Source organism: Ursus arctos, unplaced genomic scaffold (assembly GCF_023065955.2).
Source record: "Ursus arctos isolate Adak ecotype North America unplaced genomic scaffold, UrsArc2.0 scaffold_7, whole genome shotgun sequence".
Taxonomy (NCBI): domain Eukaryota; kingdom Metazoa; phylum Chordata; class Mammalia; order Carnivora; family Ursidae; genus Ursus; species Ursus arctos.
Genome location: NW_026623089.1, coordinates 6,945,556 through 6,966,526, shown reverse-complemented (window position 1 = coordinate 6,966,526; position 20,971 = coordinate 6,945,556). Strand labels below are relative to the sequence as shown.

The 20,971-nt window shown below is 38.7% G+C and overlaps 1 protein-coding gene across 2 annotated transcripts in view; it reads left to right on the top strand.

The window, feature by feature from the left end:
- ZRANB1 (zinc finger RANBP2-type containing 1) overlaps nt 1-20,971 on the top strand; it is a 60,233-nt gene that overhangs the window by 29,522 nt on the left and 9,740 nt on the right. For both annotated transcript variants that reach the window (XM_026494356.4, XM_026494355.4), the window contains exons 3-5: nt 13,724-13,911; nt 17,707-17,860; nt 20,390-20,461. In XM_026494356.4, coding sequence (XP_026350141.1) covers nt 13,724-13,911; nt 17,707-17,860; nt 20,390-20,461 — 414 coding nt within the window. The remainder of the gene's footprint in view (nt 1-13,723; nt 13,912-17,706; nt 17,861-20,389; nt 20,462-20,971) is intronic.

The window sequence follows — 20,971 nt, the reverse complement described above, 5'->3', positions numbered from 1 at the left end:
AAAGCAAATAAAATTTTTATTTGAATACTTTATATTTGATTGTCATTGGATCTTTTGTTGCAGTTTGGCATTTTGTCTCATGTCTTTAACAACAGCTGCATCTTTCTTATGTTTAGTTTGTCCAGTGACCCTGCTAATGAAGATGGGAAGGATTTGAGATCCGGGGTCAGGGTGGTGTTGAAGGTGTAGGGGGGAAAGAATCCTATATAACAAGTACATGTTGAAACTGGATTTTTATGCTGAAAATATTCAGTTGCCCCATGGCAGTGGCAGTTATAGAAAATGTGTGCATCAGTAATATCTCCTCTTGCTCCTAGGCTTTGGGGTGACCTGAAGCACACACTTGTGTACCTTGTTGAGAATCACTGACTTATGGGCTAAATCTGAATCTCCTTATCATGAGGATTGTAGTCTGGGGTATTTCTGAGCAAAATTTTGATGTGTCTAAAAACTTACATGATTCTTTATTTTTTTTTCTTAAGATTTTATTTATTTATTTGAGAGAGAGAAACATAGATAGCAACAGAAAGCATGAACAGGGAGAAGCAGGCTCCCCGCTCAGCAGGGAGCCCGGTGTGGGCCTTGCAGGACCCCAGGATCATGACCTGAGCTAAAGGCAGATGCTTAACTGACTGAGCCACCCAGGCGTACTGTAACTTACATGATTCTTAAAATATAGAAAATGTTAGAATTGACTTTTTCTTTGAAGTTGTCTGCAAAGATCTGTTTGATTGACTATTTCCCCTTTTCTTGTAACTGTGTTGAAAATCAGTATTTGTGGCTGTTATTTTCTGCCCTGACACTGATTGTATTTTGGCCCCTTTCCTGTGTACCGTGTCCTACATAGCCACTCCAGAGTGTCAGATGCAACTGCAGAAAAACCTATGACATATGGTGCTAAACATGTCATAATGTGTTAGTTTGCTTTCACTAATATTCTTTTTTCATTGTATTTTTTAATTTTTAAACATTTTTTTACTTTTGTCATTTTAACAAAAAGCAAGGTATAGGCTTATTACCTTTAAAAATATTCAGTTTATTTTGGTATCATTATTAAGAATTATGGATATGGACGGTTTTTCTCAAAGAAGTAAACTGATAAGGTTGTGTTAGTGTTTTTCTGGAAAAATGTGTTGCAAAATGTAATGTTCTGTAGTAATTTTTTTTATGGTGACTTTATTATTTAGTTTAGAGATACGGTGTATCTGGTCACCGTATGAGTGTTGTATAATAATCCAAACAAAATTGTATTAACTTAACGGAAGAAAAAGTCCTGTACGATTAGTTTTTGAGAGATGGTAGTACTGTGAACTGGAATAATAAGGTGATGTATGCAAAGAAAAGTACCACATCAGAACAAAAGGAAATCCTTGCCATAAGATACAATGGTGATTTTATCTATTTATTAAGATGTCTTTGTGGCTGACTTTTTTTTTTTTTAAGATTTTATTTATTCGACAGAGATAGAGACAGCCAGCGAGAGAGGGAACACAAGCAGGGGGAGTGGGAGAGGAAGAAGCAGGCTCATAGCAGAAGAGCCTGATGTGGGGCTCGATCCCATAACGCCGGGATCACGCCCTGAGCCGAAGGCAGACGCTTAACCGCTGTGCCACCCAGGCGCCCCTGTGGCTGACTTTTTAACCTTAGAAGAAACTCAGGGCATATAAATTATTGTAAGGAAAGAAATGGAAGAGGCTTCTGTTTTCTAGCTTGGTGTTCTTCAGCTTTAAAAATTAATTTGCTGCACAGAGAGATACCTTACTGATGACTTACCTGAAGGCATAAAAACGTGAAGTATCTTGCAAAATATGCTATTAGGGAGAGGAGGTAGTGTCTAAAGTTGTATTTTTTAGTTGCCCACTACTGCTTCCTTTCACCCCCCAAGCCTTTTCTGATTTTACATGACTGACTGAAATAGTGTAACAGGCAGAATAATGCCTTCTGACCCCCCAAGACTAAGTTTAAATTCTAATCCCCAGAGTATATGAATATGCTACTTTAAATGGTAAAAAGGATCTTTTAGATGTCGTTGAATTAAGGACCCTCCAATGGAGAGATGACCTCCCGTTATCTGGTTGTGCCCAGCATAATCATAAGGGTCCTTATAAACGAGGGAGACAGGAGAACGTGTGTCACAGAAGGAACTATGACAGTGGAGCAGCAGAGGTCTTAGTGGTGCGGGGCTGTGAGCTGAGGAATGCTGGCAGCCTCTAAGCTGGAGAAGGCAAGGCTCCCTTAGACGCTCCCCAAGGAGCATACTTTGGTTTTGGTCCAGTGAGAGCCATGTGGAACTTCTGGTCTTGCCCAGATTTTAAGATAAAAAATTTGAATGGGTTTAAGCCACTAACTTTGTAGTAATTTGTTAGAGCAACGATAGGAAATTAATACAAACAGCATTTAAAAGAAAAATTACAGGGTCGCCTGGGTAGCACAGCCATTAAGCGTCTGCCTTCGGCTCAGGGCGTGATCCCGGCGTTCCGGGATCCAGTCCCACATCGGGCTCCTCTGCTGTGAGCCTGCTTCTTCCTCTCCCACTCCCCTGCTGTGTTCCCTCTCTCGCTGGCTGTCTGTCACATAAATAAATAAAATCTTTAAAAAAAAAATTACAAATAGCAAATCCAGGGTGTCATGTGTGCTTTTGATCTACTGGTTATAAATCACAGGTTTCCATAATCCTAGCTTGGGTTTAGTTAATTTGGTAGAATTGCTCACAGAACTCAGGAAAACCTTTTATTTACTAGATGACTAGTTGATTATAAAAGGCTAGAACTCAGGAACTAGATGGAAGTGATGCGGAGGGCAAGGGAAGGGGCTTTTTATGTCCTGTTGGCTGTTACTCTCCCAGCACCTCCACATGTTCGGCAGCCTGGAAGCTCTCCAGCTCCCATAGTTCAGGGATTTTTACGGAGAGTTAATTACACAGGTAGGAGAGTTAATTACACAGGTAAGATCGGATCAAATCATTGGCCACAGGCGATTAATTCACCTTCCAGCTCCTCTCCTCTCAAAGGAGGTGGGGGAGTGGGATGGGGCTGAAAGTTCCAACGCTCTAATACCAAGGTCTGTTCCATGGCAACCAGCCCCCATCCTTAGGGGTTTTCCGGAAATCACCTCATTGACATAAACTCAGAAGTGGAGAAAGGGACTTGTTTTATGAATAACAAAAGACATTCGGTTTTTCCTTTATCTCTCTGGAGCTATTTCAGGAACTGGGAACAAAACTAAATACAACAAAAGATGCCCGTAGGGATCTTACTTAGGAAATTACAGGGGTTTCAGCAATTATGTGCCAGGAACAGTAGATGAAGATCAAATATGTATTTTTTTTAAAGATTTTATTTATTTATTCGACAGAGATAGAGACAGCCAGCGAGAGAGGGAACACTCTTCTGCTTTAGAGCCCTTTTTCCCTTAATACTTTTGCTTTTATTCCCTTAATACAGGTAGAACCCGAAAAAAGATCTTGTGTCTTAATAGTCTTTGACACTTAAAACCATCACATTAAAAAAAAAAAGGCATAAAAAAATAAAAATGGTTTGTTAAAATATCCTATTGAAAGCTTTTAATAGAATCCAAAACACACGCGCAGATCTGTGGCGCTGCATCCATAAAAGGAAAGTAGCTGCTCTCGTGCCGGCAATGCCTTGTGCGTCCTTGGTTAACTCTCTGTGATACTCTTCTGGGGGCGTGTGTGTAGTTACCAAAATTGAGGTGTGTTTTCACTCCATACACATTCTGGCTTGTGGATCTCCTTCCTATCCAAGGTAGTTAATATTATAGGTAATGGAATTATTTTTAGCACTGTGAATGGAGTATCTCTTCTGATAGCTTTTGTCTTGTTTTTCTTCAAGTTTCTAAGATTTTCCACAAGACTTTTCCACAGGTTTCCACAAGATTTTCTCTTGTGATTGGAACTCTGGATATAAAATAAAATTTTATGTTATGATTTTTAAGAAAATTGCGATAATTCTCAGCCATGTCAAGGATTCTGATCAGTAGGGAACATGCACATGCTTTCTTTACCCTGGCCGGTTCATTCTGGCTTTGAAAGTGCTTCCTGACACCTGGGATGAGAAGTTTCCAGGAATTAATGTGTCTTTTAAGTCAAATGGATGGAAATGGCAGAAATAGAACCCCTGTGGCATACTTCTGGTTGCCTTTGGTCTGAGACGCAATTGCTGTCTTTTAGAAATGATTGAGTACATTGGCCTGCCAACTAATAATGTGCCGCCTTATGCTGAGAAAGGGAGTCCGTCAGGTGATTTTTGCGTCTGTGGTATTGACATTTGAATATGCATCATTGATTTAGGTAAAGGCTTTCATTTTTTAAAAGCATTATTTTAAATGAACACATTGAATTATGAAATCCGAAGGTGTTGCTTAAATATTAAATACAAAAAGATGTGTTTAGACTCCAGCGAACTTTACTACTTACCATAAAATAACTTAATTTAAAACATTTACTAAAGGAAACTATGCACATTAAAAAAATCAAGCAATAGAGAGGGAAGAGTTTATAAAGAAAAGCAATGGTTTTTCTTTTTTTCACCCCCAGTCCTGCTGTGCAGAGACAACTTTTTCCCGCATCAACCTTTTTTATTCTGAGAAATTTCAAAACCTGCAGAAAAGTTGCAAGTATATGCCTTTGACCTAGATTTTCCGGTTGTTAATACTTTGCCACATTTACTCTTGTCTGTTTTTCTTGACCATTTGAGAGAGGTAGTTGCAGATGTCGTGACATTTTGCCCCTAAATAGTTCAGCATGTATGTCTCAAAAACAAAGACATTTCCCTGCATAACTACATAATATGATTATCTAGAAAATTTAATATTCAAAGTCCATATTCATTTTCACTAATTGCTATTGCTCCAATCCCATTCAATCAAGGATTGTACATTTTATCTATTAGTGTTCTCTTGTTAGCCTCCTTGTATCTGAATAGTGCCTCAGGTTTTTGGTTTTCTTTTTTTATTTACTCTTCCATGAGATAAACATTTTCAAAAGAGCCCAGGCAATTTTTTCACAGAATGACATTCAGTTTGGAAATTATTAGATTAAATTAAAATACTTTATCTCTTTTGCGGGGGGGGGGGAATCCTACATAGGTGATATTGTTTGAAGCAGCACTTCTGATATGTCTGAATTGTGTCCTTGTATCATTTTTTCTCTTTTTAAAAAATTTAAGTGTAGTAAAATACATGTAACAAAATTTGCCATCTGAACCATTTTTAAAGAAAGATTTATTTATTTTAGAGAAAGCACAAGCAGGAGGGGCAGGGAGAGGGAGAGAGAATCTCAAGCAGACTCTCCACTAAGCATGGAGCCCAACATGGGGCTCAGTCTCAGGACCGTGAGATCACCACCTGAGCCAAAACCAAGAGTTGACACTTAACTGACTGTGCCACCCAGGTGCCCCGCCATCATAACCATTTTTAAGTGTACAGTTCAGTGGCATTAAGTACATTCATATTGTGCAGCCATCACCACCATCCGTCTCTGGAACTTTTTTCATTTTGCAAAACTAGCTCTGTATCCATGACCAAGCGATTCCATTTCCCCCTCCCCCAGCCCCTGGCAACCACCACTCTAGTTTCTGTCTCTGTGCATTTGGCTGCTTGTGGTCCCTCACATAAGTGGAATCATACGGTGTTTGTCCTTTTGTGACTGGCTTGTGTAATTTAGTGTAATGTCTTTAGAGTTCATTCATGTTGCAGCACATGTCAGAATTTGCTTCCTTTTTAAGGCTGAATAATATTGTATGTATATACCACACTTTGTTCATCTGTGGATGGGCACACCAGTCTTGTTTCATCAAGTGTAGACATTAGGTACCAAGAAGTCATTCTTGGAACAGTATATGAGAGTTTGTTTCATTTTTAAATAACCAAAGCAGAGCATGCTCATTGTAGAATATTTTAGATAAGAAAAGCTACGAAAAAATAATAATGCAAAGCATCCATGTCTAGAGAAAATCTGCCATGTTATTGTGTATTTTCAGTTTTTTTACATTTACTTATGTAATTGAAATTGTACTTTTTTTGTTGAACTTTATATTTTGAAGTAATTGAAATGTTTTCGTCTTTTTTTAAAGAGTGAATGTGTAATAGGACATTAAGTTGCTATACTTTAACTTGCCCCTTACTTAGCCTTTTGGGTCATTTGAACATTTTTTATTCTGGTAATGTTTTGCTGAGCAAAATTGTCAGCATTTCTATTTTCTTAGGTTCCCTGAGGTGGGATTACTTGATCAAATGATATGAACATATGCACGTTGGTAAAGGGCTGCCTGGAAGAACTGTGCGGATTGTATCCCATCAGCGGGGTCAGAATGACGTTGTGGCTGGATCTTTGCTGGGGTTTATTAGTAAGGGAGGTGTACTGTCTTGTTTAGTCATTTGTATTTTTCCCTGTGAATTGTTGGTTTATGTCTTCTGTCCATTTTCCTTTTATTTTTAGCAAGTTATATGAAATCTGAATGTAAATACTTACACTAAAAACTTGTACCAGTCACATTTGCTGCAGATTTTCTTCTCTCCCCCCCCCCCTTTTTTAAAGTGTGGTAAGAATTGTATTAATGACACTTTATCTTTGTTGTCTCACACAGTCTTTCAGATTGAACTAAGAATTAAAATATTTTTCTAAATTCCATTAGTATGATTTATTAAATAAATTATTTCCCCTTGGATTTGGGTGGTTCTATTATACATAAAATGATTCTACAGCATTTGTTTTGACGCTCTTTATTTTGATGTTTTTTACATCAGTATCATACTTTTGCTTAAATAATTATGGCTTTATTCTGTATTTGAAAATCTGATAAGGCAAATGTTCATCCTGTTCCACCCTCCGGTTGCTTTCCAAAATTGACTTAGTTTTTGCCTTTTCTTTGTTGGTCCATTTATTTTCACACTTAGATATTCATGGAGTGTTTTCCCAAGCATTGTGAAAGAAGTCATGACCCTCAGTGAGCTTGTGCTCTGGTAGAGGAAGATAAAATTCAGTAAGTCAGTATAACGTGATAAGTTTAGTAGAGGAAGGATAAGGCGCTAGAGGAGTGTGTACCCTGATCTCATTTGAAGATCTGGAGAGGGCTTTTGGGAGGTAGTGACATCTAAGCCAAAACCTTAAAGAGAGGAGGGAAGAATGTTTTGATCTGAGGGAATTGCATGTGTTAAGACCTCAGAGTTAAGAGAACAAACTGATGGAGTTAGCCTGGTTGATGTGTAGTGTGGGAGCTGCGGGGTAATGCTGTGGGGTGATGTTGTGGGGTAATGCTGGACCTTTCAAGGCCTGTGGACCTGGTTAAGGAGTTTAGCTCTTAACATACGGTAGTCGTAAACATTCGGAAGGAGACTGCCTTAATCAGATTTGTGGTTTAGAAAGATCACTCCAGTCATAGTATGGAGACTGGATTGGAAAGGAACAGCACTAGAGGCAAGCTGACCACTAAAAAGAGAACATTACAGTAATCTTAGTGAGGGAGAGTGCAGGCTTGACCTAGGATAGAGGCAGTGGAGATGGGGTGGGGGATGTATTTGAGAGAGACTTAAAAGTCAGGATTGACAAAACTTGGCAAAATTGATATGGGGGCTGAGGGGAGAGGAGTTAAGAAAGATGCCCAGGGTTTTGGTTTGGACACTTGGGTTGGATCACTTTTCCTAAACATACGAGATGTGAAGTTCAGTTTTAGACAGGACGTAGTGAGGCTGTCTAATGGGTTGTTGGATATATGGGCCTGAAACATTTTTGGAAAATCTGCCACTCTGCTTATATGGACACTTGTGTGGCCATGAGTGTGTACTGAAGCTGTGGAACTTTCTCTTGCAGTGGCAAATCACAGGAACTTTCTTGTTTTGTGCTTCTACCTGGGAACCTTATCAAGATGGACTAAGTAACTTTTTAACATCTCTTCCATTTTGATGATCTGTCTTAATTCTGTCAGTATCTTTGGCTAGAAGAAGAGTTACATGGACATACTATCAACGGTGTAATGTTATATGTCATAAGAGTTTTTCCCTTTAAAAACTCTTCCATGACTTGTAAAAGAGAGTGGGCTCGACTGTTCAGTAGTCCCTCCAGGCCTGCCTAAAATAGTATAATTCTAACAGTCTAAAATTTGGTTTCAGATTCAGCCAGGATAACTTGGTGTTATTGCAGGCGAAATTTTTACTTGCAGTCAGAAAACTTTTGGGACTTGATTTCAGTGGCGAATGTGGTTTTGACATATACTGTTTTATATAACTGGAACTCTAGGTTTTTAAGAACCTAATATCCCCTCACTTGACTCTTTGGGCAATATTTTCAGTGACCTTTGTAATTCAAACTCACGTTCATCTTCTTTAACTGTTAACACTGGCCCTCATCTCTGATCCCCTTCCCAAAGATAACTTTGAGACCTGTTCCTTTAAATCCTTCCGTGGTGCTTTCAGCAGTACTTCTTCCTGCATGGTGAGATCTTTTTTCTGAAGGTATCTATCGATTCAGGTATTTTTTCATGACTTTGGGAATTTATATTTCTACAGCAGTTGGGTTGTTAATAGTCTAATCAGAGATGTAAAGATGTAAGAGCTCCAAAGTATAGATTATATTTGGCATAGTTTGTCATGATTGATAATAGAATAGTTGAAGGCCTTAGTTAGAGATTATTTTGACTTTTCTATCACTGAATCTTTAAAGAGGATGTTTTCATAATGGAGTGAGTTTATTGACTGAATTTGAATAGAAGCTCATCTTGATACAGTATAAAGAATTTATTTCCAGTTTGTGATTTTCATCTCAGTTTTTGAAAAGGCTATTGTTCTATGGCACTATTCTAGGAATAGAAGTGGTACATTTTCACTTGCTGCCATTGGCTATTATGTGAATGATGCCTCTAGGAGGTGGTCTGGGCTGCTCACACTGTTCCTGGGATTGCCGCTGAGCTTTTGCCTACTTGAAGATCTACTTAAAAAATATTGAGGTCATTTTATTTAAAAAGCAGCTCATGTTTGAGTATTGAAGGAGTTAGCTCTGAATATGAATATCTAAGGCAAGTTCATGATCGAACTATAGCTAAATGGTTAGGAATATAAAGAAAAAGTATTACTGGGTGGTATAGGTTTTTTGTTTTTGTTTGTTTGTTTTTTTTAATAATGCAAAACCACTTACATGAATTAATCTCTGGGTAGAGGACAGCTATCCAGGCATTGTAGCCAGCGCATCTGCATCTTTCTACTGACCATGGTAAAGCACGTTGTGAACATTACCACTTAAAACTAACTTTTCTCTTTAAGGGCTCCTGAAATTGTGCCAGCTGACTCCAAGTCCACCCTGACCCCACAGCATAAACCATGCTGTGATGTCACAGCTACCATAGAACTCCAGGGTAGTGTTGAGCTGGCCCATGTGGGCTCAGGTAAGTCCTGGCTTTTTTTTTACCATTTGGCATTCTTTTCAAAGTTAGTTACCATTATGATTTTATGTCATAAAAGAAAATAAGGCAAAACTTTGAAAACTGTGCCATATATGGGGGAAAAAAATAAGTCTGTTTTCTAAACATCTATGAGCCAGCTCCATATTCTAACCAACGGAGTTCCATAGTAGCTGTGAAGTCCCCAGTGAGTTGTGACCTGTGGCTTCAAAATATGTTAAATTCCACTCCTGGCCCAGCTTCTAGAACAGTATGAACTTTAAAAAAAAAAACCTTATAGTTTTTAAGATGTAGTAACTTTCATTTACTCTTAGGTCTTAATGTTTTTAAAAGTATATTAACATTGTGCATTATCTGTAATTATGCACCCCTGCTTAGTTGGTTGTGTCTTTATTTCATTCAGTCAGTTTTGAATGTATGATGATACTGTAGGTTAGTTTCATAAAGTTAATCTTCTTAGAGTACCTTCAGCTGTCCTTTTAATTTGCCTCCATAGCACAGAAGAAGAAGGGACAGAACGTGTAATAGACGTTTGTTAAATTTTCAGAAAACAAATTAAAGATGCTTCAGTTACTCTCTTGGAGGCAGTGTGAGAGGTCAGTAACTAGGAAGCATGTATGTATCACATCTCTTCCATTGGAGCTGTTCTGATTTTTCCTGGTCATTGTTACATGAAGTGAGATTTTACCCCTTGTGTTTATTTTGCTGTCTTTTCCTACTTACCAGCTCTTTTCCCCTCTTCCTACTTTCCTTTATCCCCTGATATTAGAGGTGGTAAAAATGTTATGTGAAGAACTCAAAAGACATTTTGTAAGTTGTTTTGTGTATAATCTTATACTTTGTCCCCCTAAGTAGAAAACATTTGGTAGCTAAACCTTTACCTTATCTAAGTGTGGGCCAAATCCTTTTAAGTACCCTGCTTACAGTGAAAACCCATCTGTCATGAAACTGTGCAAACTTTAATCAATAGCTGTCTTTGAACATTGTGTCATAAAGATAGACTGAATATTCGGACAGGTTCAGTAACAGTCTCATGAAATTTGTAATAAATGTACTTGTCTTTGTAGCTGAAAAACTCTCTGCTAACTGAAACTAAGTTCTTAATTATTGTTAATGAAAAGAATGGAATCCTATAGTCCCAAAACATTAGATGATAAAATATTTTTCTTTAAAATATCACTTTGTGCCTATTCTTATGTTTGTGTTTTTCATGTTCTAGAAGATTTGGAGGATTTTATGCCATGAAGAATAGAGCACAAACTCTCTATTCTCTTCATCCTCATTTTCTGCCCTCCTGGCTTTACTCCATGCTGGGGAGTGGCAGCATACCCTGTCTGCAGTTCAATGCAGTTTGGGGTTGAGGGAAGTAATTGTTATGGTATTTTGGATTTAGACAAATAAAAATCCTGTTTTTGTGTATGTGTATCTTCTTTATTGAGATAGAATTCATATATTTTGCAGTTCACCATTTGAAGTTCTATTTATATTAAAAAAAAAGAAGAGGCTTAATTTGAAGGCAGACTGGGTGACATTGTAAGTCATAATTCCAAAGCACAGTCTGTCAACTTCCTTGTGCTATTTGGTCTGTACCCCCTCCTCCCCTTTGATTATGTTAGTTAGTTTTTAATTACAGAAATCCCTCACGAACGTGACAGAGGAAATGAATTCTTAAGCAAGAATTTCTAAGATGAGATTCTTCTAGATCAGCTGTATGGTGAGTTAGCTAAAATAGTGAAGACAGTGATTTAGAAGTTGGTTGGGAGTCATCTTTGTCTTTGGGAAACAAAAGAAGGTGTGTGCCTGCACGCATATGTGCGTGCCTAAATAGGTATACGGATATATATATGTTCTGTGCGGTTCTTCCTCTGTATCTTCTCAGGTTAATTGACCAGTCTTTTTGGTCTTTGGGTGGCTTTTCTTCTGTCATATAAAGAAATTTTATAAATACAGATTTTATAAATATATATTTTACAGCTTAAAAACTGTAAAAGGTGCAGTGATACTGAAGGCACCCAGAAATAGTGACAGCTTTGATAAGACTAACATGAAAAGTACTTGCCTTCTTACGAAAATACATATACACAGGGGCGCCTGGGTGGCACAGCGGTTAAGCGCCTGCCTTTGGCTCAGGGCGTGATCCCGGCATTCTGGGATCGAGCCCCATATCAGGCTCCTCTGCTGTGAGCCTGCTTCTTCCTCTCCCACTCCCCCTGCTTGTGTTCCCTCTCTCGCTGGCTGTCTCTATCTCTGTCAAATAAATAAATAAAATCTTAAAAAAAAAAAAAAGAAACATATACACAGAAGGAAACAGAGCAGGGCATATTTAGTTCTAGAGAGATGAACACATGAATTATTCATAAGTTACGAGCTTTCTTTGATTATTCTCATCTGTTCATTAAAACAAATTAAGCAGAAATTTGAGAGTTCTTTGTGTACTTGACTCTAACCATAGATTTGTTTTTATTTGTCTATTCTTAAGTCTTACCCTTTTGAGAATATTCCTGCCAACAGTATCACGTTTTAGCCCTGATGATTCTCCAGGGCACTCGGCCTCCTAAGGGTGTTTTAAAGCCCTTTCTGTATTGCGGGTGGGGGTGACAGCTGTACTTAGGCGTTTATATTGAAGAATGTATTTTTTTTTTTAAAGATTTTATTTATTTATTTGACAGAGATAGAGACAGCCAGTGAGAGAGGGAACACAAGCAGGGGGAGTGGGAGAGGAAGAAGCAGGCTCCTAGCGGAGGAGCCTGATGTGGGACTCGATCCCAGAGCAATGGGATCATGCCCTGAGCCGAAGGCAGACGCTTAACCGCTGTGCCACCCAGGCGCCCCTTTATTGAAGAATGTATTAATTATCCTATGTGGCCATGAAAATAAAAGTTCCTGTAAGAAGGTGTTCTCATTTGATATCATGGATTTCTTCACCTGAAAAATGTCTGTGTCAGTGACAGGATGTCTTTTTTGGGGGAGTGGGTCTAGATTTGCAGAAAGGATCTTTGACCACAGTCTGAAAACTTTTGAGGCTGGTCTTTTGTGGCCCACAGATGTGATGAGAAAGGACTGTCTTGAGTATAGGAATCATGTTTTTACTATCTGTGTTACTCACATTGCCTAGCACAGTGCTTTGCATGTCATGGGCATTCAGTGAACATGGGAATTAAATTATTTTAAAGTTTTGCTATTTTTAATAACTGGAAGAAAGTGTTGCATTGTACCAATCTGTTATACTCCAAGGACTAGACTTATTTCTCTAATTCCTAATTCAAGATGGCAATAAAAAAATGATTTTTTAAAAAATACACTAAGAATATTTTTAGCTAGTATTAGCGTTTTACCCAACAGATTTTTTTCCTGATGTAACTTAGGACACACTTAAAATTATTTGGTCCTACAGTCTTGGCGTGTGTGTGTGTGTGTGTGTGTGTGTGCGCGCGCGGCGCGTTTGTAACACTATTTACACTATTTGTGGTTAAATTTGAAGCTTACCTACACCTTTATATTTTGCCAAGGCTGTTTATTCATAGATGTGTGCTGTACTGCCTAGTAAATAGGATTACTGTCTTCACCTAATTTTAATTTGTATTAAGCTTAGTGACGTGGTTTAGTGGGAACAGAAAGTTCTTTATGAATTTGGAAGAAGTGATACTTGTTTTATCTCTCTACCCCCAACTGGTTTGTAATGTTTTCTTTTAGCATATTTTTTGTTCTAACTCATCTGGTTCAAGTTTTACTGTATTAATACTTAATGAGTGCAAGGAAGACTTGGCTTTGGAGGCTCTGAAATAAAAATGTTGCTAACTTTAACTTACATTGAAAATCATTTTACTTGCTCTGAATTGTTTCATAGCTAAACAGCAATATGGAAGGCTCAGCATTTGTTTTGATTCAGCTTAAAACATGCAGTTGTAAAGGGCAAGAGAGCCCAAAGCCAACAGGAAGCACATCCCCGTCTCCTTGGTTTCTGCAAAGTCAGGACCAGAACAGGAGTTTAGTGTCTTTTGTAAAGTCTAGTTTCTCAAACTAGGATTACTGATCTTTGATCCAATTAATATATTTTAATGATTCCTCTAAGCCTCAAGTATGGAGCCAGTGCTGATGTGAAGGTAAGTATCTAAAGGTAGTTCTAGTTCTGGAGAGAAATTAAAGGAAGAGGAATATATCAGTTTTCTTTAATATTCTTTAGGACATTTAAATGTTGTCCCAGGGTCCAGAAATCCTAGAGAAACACTTAAAAGGGTTTAGAGTGAATGCAACAGGTTTATGCTTTTTGAAGAATAGAAATAATCTCTTGTCTGTCCTGCTGCTTGTTCTAGGGGTTGTAGAAGGTGACTTAGCTGCCGTAGAGGCGTACAAGTCCTCAGGAGGGGACATCGCACGCCAGCTCTCTGCAGACGAAGTGCGCTTGCTGAACCGCCCTTCTGCCTTTGATGTTGGCTACACTCTCGTACATCTGGCTATACGTTTTCAGAGGCAGGATATGCTAGCAATACTGCTTACAGAGGTGAGTAGGGCATTTTGGTTAAATGTTTTATATGAAGGAAATGGGTTCATTAGTTTTCGTATTTGATGTAATGTTTTTCTGAACCGTTATTATATGTTTTAGATTTCTTTTACTTCCTTTATAGATTCACACTAAACTTGAGGCTTCAACAGTATATAATTCCTAAGGGTATACTGCTTTTAAAATAGGACATTTTGCCAAATATTTGAATAATCTGTTTGATTAAAAAAAACACTAGGATGTATCTTTCATTCATTCGTTCAACTAATATTTATTGAGTACCTACTGTGTGCTAGGTATGGTGCTAAAAAGGGATGTAATTGTGAAGACACTGGCTCTTCCTTCAGTGAGTATCCAGAAAAGTAGAGAAATAGGTAATTCTGTACAGTGTGTGTTCTCATAGATGTGAATGCCAGGTGCTGTGGGAGTACTTTGAAAAGTGTTTTGGCATACCTTACCTTATTATGCAGAGCAGGTAACATTGTAGTGGAGATCTGAAGAAGTAGGAGTTAGCCTCATAAGTGGGTGGAGGAGAGAAGGGAGTTGAGGAAACCATTTATTCAGAGGCCCTGGTGGTAGTGTTTGTGGTGAGTTCAGGAGCTTGCAGCTACTCAGCGTGACTGTGATGGTGATTGGGAACTGGTAAGGGAAGCGTTGTGAAGGATCTTCTAGGGCAGGGAACTGGAAGATTGTTCCTAGGGCAGTGAACAGCTGTGCAGAGTGTTAAGGAGAGGGGCAGGGGAGTGACCAGATCAGAGGTTCTTTGGGCTTCTGTGGATAGGAGAGGGGGAAGCTTCGGTATGATAGCACCGCGTGATGCTGGCAAGCGCTCTGCCCTGCCAGTACAGGGTGGCAATGGCAATGGAAGGAAGTGGGCCGGTTTGAGAGAGCTGGTGGGGATGGAGTCAAGATTAAGTGAATCGGCTGGCTATGGGGAGTCATGGAGAGAGAGGGATCAAGTTGGTTCTGAGCTCTCCAGCTTAGATAACTACACAGATGTCACAAAGGATGGCAGGTGAACGATTCAGGATGTGACCATATTATCCAGGTAATTCTTTTAATGATAAGAGAAATAGAGTAAAAGTGCAGGGAGTCAGATCAGTTGTAGATTCAAATTTTGTCAGTATACGTCTTCTGTGGTATGCATATTCAAATTTGCCAATATTGGGAACTATTATGTACAAAGCACTGGGAGGGATTAAGGAATATGAAGGTTACCTGAAAACATGATTGAAATGGCTAGGCATTGTTCGGTTTGGTAAGAGTCCAGTGATGCCAGAGCACCAAAAAAAGGAAGGGAAGGGCTTGAGTGATAGTCATGGTGAAAACAAAGGTGGGCTTACTGTGGGAAAAAGGGACTGTTTGAAAAGCAGCAGTGTGACTAGAAGAACCAGAGTTCTAGAACAGGGGATGGAACCAGTTAGAGGTAGTTTCTGTAGTATTTGAGGTCTGGCTCTATTTGCGTTGTGTATTGGTAGGGCCAGCGTGTGGAGCTGTAGTTGCTGGTGGTGGCGGGAGACAGGATAGAGATGGCAGCTGTGAATCAAGGTTCAAGTCCTTTGAGGGGTTCTTGAACTGCCCTCAGTCTGGTAGAGGGCTGTGAGAAAGTCGGAGGGACTGTCATAAGTCATTGACCTCCTAAGAACATCTGGGGACTAACAGTGGGAAGGCAGTAGAACCCCAGGGTACTTACTATTTACTGCCTAACAGATCACCTCCACTTAGCTTTAGACAACAAACAGTTGTTACCTTCATGCGGTTTCTGAGTGTAGGGAATGTAGGAGCTGGTCTGCTGAATGATTTTGGCCCAAGGCCTCAGGAGCTTACAGTCACATTTTCAGAGCTGCAGTGGTCAAAAGGCTTGACTGGGGTGAGAGGATCTGGTTCCAAGCACACTTGAATGACTGGTGGCAGGAGGCTTCAAATCCTGGTCACGTGGGTCCCTCCAGAGGGCAGGTTTCACCAGACCGAGTGATCCGAGAGACAAAGGGCACAAGAGACTGACTCAAATGGAAGCTTCAGGGTCTTCTAGATGGAACCTAATTTAATTTAGGAAGCGACATCACATCATTTTTCCGTATCCTCTGGAACACATAGACCAACCATGGTATATTGTGGGACAGGTGGGAGCAGGGTGGATTTCCAGGGAAAGAACAAAATTGGTTGTGGAATGTCATCTCAGTGGAGTGGACACTCCAGAGGACAGAATTGAAGGGGCCAGTAGGGAGATTGGACTAAGGGATGTGCCTGCAGAGAGAGCACAGAGCCAAGTACTTTGGGATGAGACCAGGAGAACGTTATATTTTGGGGGATGTGTATATCTGGGGCAGGGTTTTTAACTGGATTTTAGGTCATGGACTCTGTTGGTAGTCTGGTGGAACCTTATGGACTCCTTTTCATAATACTGTTTTTTACATGCCTAAAATAAAAGTAAGATTGCAGTGGAAATCAGTTATATTGAAATGATGATTTTTTCAGAATATTAGATTTGTGATATATAAGAGAATGCATTTTAAATACAGACAGGAGGTTAGTGAAAATGAAGTATTTAAATTTCTTTTTAAAAGATTTTATTTATTCATTTGAGACAGATACAGAGAGAGAGAGAGAGCATGGGCAGGGGGAGAGGGAGAAGCAGACTCCCTCCTGAGCTGGGAGCCCAACTTGGGGCTCCATCCCAGAGACTCGGAGATCATGACCTGAGCTGAAGGCAGACGTTTAACTATATGAGCCACCCAAGCGCCCCTGAAGGATTTAAATTTAATGAAAATTCCCATTCAGGTTCACAGGTCCTTCCCAAGTTCATGTGCCCTAAGTTAAGAATTACTAGGCTAAGGAGATGGTTGGGAGACATAAGGTTGAAGAGGCTAGAGACGAAGGGTAGGAAAGGCTGTTCAGGTTCGCGGCTGCGGTCTGTCATGACAGCAGAGAACAGAGCTGACTGCTTCACTCCAGCTTCACACCAGACTCATTTCCTCTCCTGCAGATACTCACCTTTCATTTCAGAATTCTTCCTATGCAGATATTTTGGGCTCCACAAAGGGAATATAACTTAAATGTAAAATAATAATTTTGCATCATTTGATGCTATCCAACATTAAAGAGAAAAGAAAAGTTTTAGCCATGCCCTTGCTTAGAAGTTCTCTGTCATAGCGCTCACGAGCTCCGTCACTGCTCACATTTCATTCCTGACAGGCTGGCTGTACTTCGAAGGTTCGTTGTCTGTTCTACACTTGGAGAAGCCAATGCTTTTTTTAAATATTCAGAGTTATAACAAATGGGGAGGGATTTGAAGTCAGTGGAAACTAACCCTTTAAAAATATCATGCTTTCTTTATTCCATGTCAGGGTACTCGAAGTATTCTTCACCCAGCAGGAGAAGAGTGTGTGTACTTTCCTCTTTCTCCCGGGAGCTGGAATTCCCTGTTTTTTAAGAATGCTTTTATTGCGGACATGATGCTTAGTCTTACTTAGGTGGTTTTCGTTCCTCCCTCCCTGTCCTAGGATGAACCTTGTGAACAGCACCATTTTACATAAGTTTTTATCTAAATCTTTATATATTTCCTTGGGATAAATTCCTAAGAAGTGAATTTCCTGAGTCAGAAGGTAAAGCATTTTTATGGCTATTTTCCTGGAAAGTTGTACTGAAACATACTTCCACTAGTGAGGAAATAATCCCTAATCTGTTTTAAAACTGAGTTACTGGGAAGGTTTGGTAATTTCTCTTAAATACTGTTGTTTTCTGCTTTTGTTAATGATAAATGAGATGCAGAGGAAAGTTTCTTTTGTATTTAAGGTGTCTCAACAAGCAGCAAAGTGTATTCCAGCAATGGTGTGTCCTGAACTGACAGAGCAGATCCGGCGAGAGATAGCTGCCTCTCTTCATCAGAGAAAGGGGGATTTTGCTTGCTATTTTCTAACTGACCTTGTAACATTTACGTTGCCAGCAGGTAACTCCAAATTTCAATGTGAAAAGAAATTTTCACTTTATTATATATATATTTTTAAATGTGTGAGTGAAATTGTTTCTGTTAGAAAGCAGATAACTTAGCTACAGTATGTGCATTTTAAATTATTTGACTACCCTATTTATTCTGGAAGTGACCAGTACAAGGGCTCCTCTTAAACCTATGCTTTGGCTCTGGTAAGATAACAGCTGATAATAACTGACTTCCGTGTGGGCCTTAGATGTTTTTAAAAAAATGTTTTACCCATTTATTTTTCTCTTCAGGTTTAGTTTATGATATTATCAGTGTACTTTTTTTTTTTTCTTTTTCATACCTATTTTAAAATCACGTAGGTATTGTTTATTGGTATTAGGAGATAGGATTAGAACTCTGGCTTTTGATGGGTGGAGTCAGATTATTTGAATCAAAGATACTGGCATTCTTTTGCAAGTGTCATTATGTTCTTCACTCATTTATATTAATTTCTATTATGTTTGTGAAGCAGCTTTTCATTTTTCAATTCAGTGACGATTAGAAATGTCTTCCAGGATGCTTTTTGTCACTTGGCACTGAGTAAACGCACCAAACACCAGAAGTTTCTAAAATAAAGCTTCCATCTTGGTTCTAAGTGTCTTGAGCTTTTATATTGACATGAACAGGGACATTTACAAATGGTAGGGAGATAATAAGTAAGCCTTTTTTTTTTTTTTTTTTAAGATTTAATTCTATTTTAGAGAGAGTGAGCGAGCACGAGCGGGGTGGGGTGGGGGAGCAGAGGGAGAGGGCCAAGCAGACCCCTGGCTGAGCTCTGAGCCCAACATGGGGCTTGATTTCATGGCCCTGAGCCACAATTAAGAGTTGGATGCTTAACCGAATGAGCTATCAGGTACCCCAATAACTAAGCCTTTTAAAATCAGACAAAATTCACTTGAAATGCACTCTCTGTACACTTAGCTTACTCTGGTGATGTTTAGATTTTTATTTTGACTTCAAAATAGCCTTTTTTTTTTTTTTTAATTTTAAGGGTAATGCTTTTTCCTGTAGACTGCTCCTTTAGTAAACTGAACAAAGCATGGAGAATTTGAGGAAGATGACAAAAACAGGGATCTGTGTACAATAATTAATGGTTCATTAACTTTTATAAGAAGATTCTAAAGTCTGAAAACAATAGGCCTGAGCGGAGGTTGAGAGTGTGGGGAGATAAGGGCAGATATATATTTGTATGTTGTTACTGTTTCATCAACTTGAGTATCAGATAGCGCTGTTTGGGTTTTCCTTTTATTTCTGTTTTACTGAGGGATAATTGTCCTGTAAAATTGTCAAATATTTCAAGTATCCATTTTGATTTCATATATGCATATATTATGAAAGGGTTTTCCTCATCTAGTTAATTAACATACCCATCGTCTCACATGTTTGGTTTATTTATCTGTTTTGGTGAGAACATGTAAGTTCTACCCTCCTAGCAAATTTCGGTTATATAATACAGTGTTATAAAATACAGTTACCATGGTTTTGACATTAGGTATTCAGCCTTTTTCATTTTATAGCTTGGAAGTTTTTGTACCCTTTTACCAATCTCTCTTTTCCTCACTTCCCCCAGCGCTTGGCAACCTCTTTCCTACCCTGTTTTTATGAGTCTGACTTTTTTTTCTCTAAGAGTCCACATGGAAGTGGTACCATGCAGTATTTGATTTGTCTTTGTCTGGCTAATTCCGTTTAGCCTAATGCCCTTGAGGTTTACCCATGTTGTTGCAAATGGCAGGATTTCTTTATTTCACCTGGCCGAATAACATTCCATTTTACATCCCCCCAATCTTTATTCATTCATCCATTGTTTATATCTTGGCTATTGTGGGAGTTCAGTACCTCTTCATTGTCCTATTTTCATCTCCTTTGGAGATATATGCAGATGTCGGATTGCTGGATCATGATGATACTTCTAACTTTTTGAGGAAACTCCATACTGTTCTCCATGGTGGCTCTACCAGTTTACATTCTACTGACTGTGCGCATCCTTGCCAACATTATTATCTCTTATCTTTTTGATAATAGTTGTATGTAATTATTGGTCCAAATATTCTTTTTATTACTTTTAGATAACAGTTTTGCTAATGAAGTATAGAAAGGGAATTATGTTACATTTACACACATCATGCATGTTTTGTTTTTGTTTTTTTACAAGAAGCCACTTGACAGCCTTCAGTGTCAAGGGAGTTTTTGGTTGCTTTTTTTTTTTTAAGATTTTTTTTTTATTAGAGAAGTGCAAGTGAGTGAGCACAAGTAGGAGAAGGTGGAAGAGGGGAGAATCTCAAGCAGACTCTGTGCTGAGCGCCCAGTGAGGAGCTTGATCTCACAGCCCTGGGGTCATGACCTGAGCCAAAGCCAAGAGTTGGACACTTAACCGACTGAGCCACCCAGGTGCCCTGGCAAGGGCATTATTTTAGAGGAAATCACTATTCGATGCTCGTATCAAATTTATTAAGTTATGAGACCTAAGAAAATCTCTTAAGTCTGTTTTTTGCTTTGTAGATATTGAAGACTTGCCTCCAACAGTCCAAGAAAAATTGTTTGATGAGGTGCTTGATAGAGATGTTCAGAAAGGTAAGTGGAATTAATGAATGTGATTTAATTCAATTTCCGTAAATTCTGCTTTGTAAGGCTTGGAGCAGTTCAGTGTATGGTTGACTTGTTTGATTTTTACTTTAATTGGAAATGTAAAGTCCTTAAGAGCAGTGTCACATTGTGCTGTTAAAAATGTTCATTCTGTTAATTATATCTCGATAAAACTGGAAAAAAAATTTAAGAATGCTTATTCACAGGTATTAACTGTGATGGAATAAAGGTATAAAAGTTTTTAAGCCTTGTGGTTTTCTGCTTCCTGTTCTAGAATGAGTATATTTCCATGTTAAACATTCATTGCAAATAGTAAAGAATTTAAAAGTTGAGAAAATTATTCTAGAGCCACAGATGTTTCAACTACCCAGAAAGTTTGTATTTCAATTGATCAGATTTATTTAGGTGTTTAGTAGTAAATGACACATAAACTTACCAACATCTAGAGAATGGATTCTTTCCTCCAATGAATAGTCTTAAATTGCATGAAAATGAACA